The 4,823-nt window shown below is 42.2% G+C and overlaps 3 protein-coding genes across 4 annotated transcripts; all 3 read left to right on the top strand.

Annotated features, from left to right (window-relative positions):
* Nucleotides 1–924: 924 nt before the first annotated feature.
* Nucleotides 925–1,761, top strand: CG31041 (uncharacterized protein). The gene is made up of 2 exons (NM_170415.4): nt 925–1,323; nt 1,461–1,761. The coding sequence occupies exons 1-2, from the start codon at nt 949–951 to the stop codon at nt 1,680–1,682; spliced, it is 597 nt and encodes a 198-aa protein (NP_733294.2). The 5' UTR covers nt 925–948; the 3' UTR covers nt 1,683–1,761.
* A 307-nt stretch (nt 1,762–2,068) lies between these two features.
* CG11470 (uncharacterized protein) lies at nt 2,069–2,838 on the top strand (the record flags this gene model as incomplete). 2 transcript variants are annotated; one of them, NM_001300656.1, is made up of 1 exon in its annotated part: nt 2,069–2,838. In NM_001300656.1, one exon carries the CDS (start codon nt 2,069–2,071, stop codon nt 2,759–2,761), a length of 693 nt encoding a protein of 230 aa, NP_001287585.1. In that variant the 3' UTR covers nt 2,762–2,838. The 2 variants fall into 2 exon arrangements, with proteins under 2 accessions (NP_001287585.1, NP_651700.2); NM_143443.3 differs by having other exon boundaries at nt 2,069–2,795.
* An 888-nt stretch (nt 2,839–3,726) lies between these two features.
* CG7567 (uncharacterized protein) lies at nt 3,727–4,594 on the top strand. The gene is made up of 2 exons (NM_143442.3): nt 3,727–4,166; nt 4,265–4,594. The coding sequence occupies exons 1-2, from the start codon at nt 3,765–3,767 to the stop codon at nt 4,496–4,498; spliced, it is 636 nt and encodes a 211-aa protein (NP_651699.1). The 5' UTR covers nt 3,727–3,764; the 3' UTR covers nt 4,499–4,594.
* The last annotated feature ends 229 nt before the right edge of the window (nt 4,595–4,823 follow it).

Genomic DNA, 4,823 nt, shown 5'->3' with positions numbered 1-4,823 from the left:
CGATACTTATCGATGATATTCGAAGAGCTATTGGCTATCGATAGCAACCGAAGGCACTCTTCTAGCGAATACACGCAACCCACCTAAGCAAGTACACCATCCTATTGGCGATGTTAAGTGCGATGCAGTTAAGAGACACCATCACTCTATGTAGAAACAGATGTTAACAGATGTGTTAAACGAGGTCCTGGCAGTGCACTCAAAAAAATTAGTTGTTCAAATCCACTGCATTTAGTTCTTGTGGCTTCCGCCAGTTTAAGTATGCGTTAATTTATGAGTGTCCATACTCCAAAAGTGCTTCCTGCACGAATTCTTAGAATTGTGTTATCTTTTATAATCTGCAAGTGATTAATACAAATTGCAATACAAAATTTGTGAATACCCTCTTAACTGATAGTAAATGTAATTATTTTAGAGGTGACGTAAATAAAAATTGCGTAGGCATCTATATTTACCATAAACAGAATTCCTGATATGTTTTATATAAAATTGGTGTATAAGCCATGCATTATTAGTATACACGAGCTAAATAATAAAACTATTAATTATTCAAAGAAAAATATCAGCGAAATCTAGTGTCTCTTATTTACTACCTTTCTCTAAACATATATTGTATAACAAGAACACGAAATTATTTTCCATGGTGTTAAATTTCTAAAGTAGATATACATATGTAGCTCTTTGCCTATAATGGGTAAAATATATTTAGTTTATTTGATGGAATGAATATTGTTGAATTGATATTGGGGGTTTCATTGACACCTTTTATTTGAAGAGCTTCCACAAGGCGTCACGATAACGGGGTCTACATCAGGAACTACCCCAGATAGTTTGTGGATCATAAATATTAGTAATCTAGTTGCTGGAATTACTACAGTATAAAAGCCAAGTCTGGGTCTTTGGGCCCCACACTCCAGTTGTCCAGTTCTCCAAGTGTCGAAAGTGAATATGTCGTTCAAGGCCGTCCCCCTTTTGTTGGCTATCGGCGCCGTCTTCGTGGCTGCCGTGCCCACTCCCGTCGAGACCGAGAGGGAGTCCTCGCTGGTGGAGCTCCTGCTCAGTTCTCCGGCCATGCGATCGGATCTCTTCAACGTCGAATGCGTGGACTACTACAGCCCGCTCCTTAAGGGTCACGTGGACAAGTACAACGAGGACTTCACCGCGTGCAAGGACAATTACGACGGGGCCTTCTCCCTGATCGACTCAAGCTACCGCAGTTCCCGCGACGAGCTGTCCGTATCCGTGAGGGACACCTGCCTTTCCCTCCTGACCTGCAATGGCAGGACCTCGAACTCCGATGCCTTCGAGTGCTTGGCCTCTGGGGTGAGTGATTCGTACAATGGTGGCTTAATCTATGATCTTCCACGCATACTCTAATGAGTATTTTAAAGTGTTTTAAGCCGTATTTTGTATAACTTTTTGCGCTTAATAGCATTAATAATATCACCACCCAATCGCAGGGTCCTTCGGCATCCAAGGAACTGGAGAAAGCTTCCTACAACGCATCCGACAACCAAACCAGCCTGCTCGCCGAGGTGTCCGTAATCTCGGAAACGCTATCCAGATGCCAAATCGAAGCCTACCGGACCTACAACACCAACCACGGCGAGTGCTACGCCGACATGGTAGCCTGCCTGGGTGATCCCAACTGGGAGTTTCCCAGCACGAACTACGTGCTCTAGGACTCGAGTCAAGATTCAGATCACCTCGAGCACCCTGTATTCGTGAACTTTTATCGCTGTAAATAAAAGACTTTGAGTGAATATTAATCAAGTTTAAACGATTAAATCCTATACCTCTGAAACTAGCTAAAGGATTGGACGACTTATTCATTATCAGCTCAATATGAAGGTGTTTTTCAAAAGTGTATCAAGAAAGCTTAAAGGTTTTTGGCAGTAAAACATGAGCTTATCTACTCTCGTTTAACATTGCCATCCATCAAACCTTTAGAGCCATCATTATCAGTAATTGAAAATATATAACATTAATGTGTAATTAAAAAGATAATGATAAATGGGAGTATAAATACGTCTGGGTGTCACATCCACCGTCAACTAACCTGGCCAAGATGTTCGCAAAGCAAGCCAAGATCTTGGTCTTCTGCCTTTCCCTGGGCCTCTCGCTGGCTGTGAAGCTGCAAATTCCCTTTAGACCAGACGCCCACATCCAGGAGCTGCAGCTGCAGAGCAGGGAGCTGGCCGAAGTCCACTCAGATCACTCCACGCAGTGCTTCTCGATCTACAAGCCCAAATTGGCCAAAATTGCGGATCAGTTCGAAACTAACTTTACGGCTTGCATCTCGGCCTATGACAATTGCACATCCCATATCAGCGAGAAGTATGCCGAGGATCGCCAGATCCTTCTCAGGTCCGCCAACATCGGCTGCTCGTATCCCAACTCCAATTGCCAGGTCTGGACTCTTGAGCAGCAGCCGCTGGACACCGTGGTCTCCCGCCTCGAATGCGCCTCCACCAACTCGGCCGAGAGCTCCAAGACCTTCTATGCCATTTCGGCCAATGCCACGCAGATTGCAGTTCAGATCCAGGAGCAATATACGATCCTAGAGAGCCGGAAGAGTGTTTGCATCAATGACGCAAATCGCTCCTATGTGGAAGACACCTCCGATACCTACGAGCTTTTGAACAACTGCCTCAAGAACGGACCAACCACCACAACTTGTAATCCATTGACTTACCCTACAACAACCACAGCAACAACAACAACAACAACAATAACAACCGCAGCACCTTTACTTCGTTAAAAGAAAGTCAATCAATAAATATATCAGGCAATTGAATTCTCTGTTTTATATAAATAAATAATATAGGAATGCAAGCTATTCACTGTGGAGCTTAGTTGTTTAATAGATGACAGGATTGAATAAAATATAGAGGGTACCAACTTATTTATGAAAGCATGACAGTACCTAAGATTATTGTATCAGCTATTGTTAATAGCTGCCATACGAAAAATAAAACTATATTAATTTTAATCATAACATCAGTCGGTGAATTATTTAATTTAAAAAAAAAAAATTTAAAAAAATATGCTAAAAAATTCACAGTTTCACGTCTTATAACAAAAACTGCTTTAATCCGTATACATCAGTTTTTATACCCCTTAGTCGTAGAGTAAGGCGGCATACTTGATTCCATGAAGAGTATGTAACACCTAACCGAGTCTATTTGACCATGTCCGCCCATCTGTCTGTCAGTCTGTCCTTATAAGCGTATCTCTACTATAAGAAATCATAGAAATCATAACGCAGATTCCAGAACAAGTTTGTTCCATGGCGTTGCCACGCCCATCCAGCTAAGTAACGGGTATCTGATAACAAATAAACTCTTCTTTAGTTACTTTAGGTACTGAATTGGCTTGCAATTCAAAAACGATAAATTTGAATTTATATTTCGGCACATTGTCTACGCTGGTTTCAGTTTATGATACAAATTGAACTTTTCTCCAAAAGCAAAGATATTTTTAAAAGTCCATGAACAACATTTTTTCAATTTGAAGTAAAAATTGAACCCTTGTTACTGCTACCGATTGGAAACGATTTCTGATAAATGTAATTTACTTTGTTTGAGATTAAATTAAGAAATATTTACCAATTACCGGAAACAACAAATTAGCGACATGCGACATTTCCTCCAACAAGAGGCAATTGCTTTCAAAAGAGATAAGAAGCTCGAGAAATGGGTATAAAATCACTGAGCTCTGCAACCGAGGTATTCAGTAAGAAGTGGAATCTGAGACTTTTAGCCATGTTTTCCAAATTCTCCCTGCTCGCCGTGGTTCTCGCTTTTGGCCTGGTTTCTGGCCTCAGCCTTAGCCTCGTGGTAAAGCCTTCCAAGCTGAAGCTGCCCACCAACAAGAAGATCCTTGGCCTTCAGCAGCAAACGGAAGAGCTGGCTGCTCGGGATCCTGGCACTTCGGTACGCTGCTTCGACTACTACATACCCATCATCAACGGGCTGTCGGCCCAGTACGAACTGGACTACAATAAGTGCGTTAAGGACTACGACACCGCCAGCGAACTGGTCCTCGCCGCCTGGAACAGCACTCTCTTCGGCATCCAGGCTTCCGGGGATCGTGGCTGCAACACCTTCTTCGACTGCTCCTCCATTGTGGACTTCGTGCTCGCCTTCGAGTGCTTCGCCAACGTCGTAAGTTCTAGAAAGTCAAGGAAACTTTCAGCTTCGATACGACCTAACTATAGTTTCCAGTAGTTAAATATAATTTTAATTCTGCTTAATTTTCGTAGGGAGCTGAGCAATCAAAAATCATGTACCAAGTCTCGGCGAATGCCACCGAAGCCGCCGTCCAGATCAAGATCCATTTGCAGACTTTGGACAGCCAGTTGGAAAGCTGCTTGAACTATTCCGAAAAGGATTTCGTGGAGGGCACCTCGCTCTACTATGGAGAACTCAACAAATGCCTTGCTGGAGCTCCAGTTCCGCAGGATACCACTGCAAATTGGTATTATACCACCGCCTAAAACCTGATAAGGTTTATTCTAAAAACTAAACAAAAAGAAATATGATTATGCCAAATTAAAATGTGTGCTTTCATGCTTTACAAACACACAAAAGTGATCAGTTTGTTGGATACGATTTGTAGATTATTTATATTAATAGGTTAAATTGATAGGTGACTTCAAAGGTTGTATCAGTGTTATAGGATTGCAATGCACTTGCTGGCATCTCATGATTTCGAACACAGTTCTTTTCAAAACCCGACTCGGACCACCCGAATTTGGAATCATATCAGTGCCGAAACCGAAACTATCCAGCTAATTTCTTTTATGTCCGCATTTAACGACA

This window comes from Drosophila melanogaster, chromosome 3R, assembly GCF_000001215.4.
Source record: "Drosophila melanogaster chromosome 3R".
Lineage (NCBI taxonomy): Eukaryota > Metazoa > Arthropoda > Insecta > Diptera > Drosophilidae > Drosophila > Drosophila melanogaster.
This window is presented reverse-complemented; position numbering and strand designations above follow the sequence as displayed.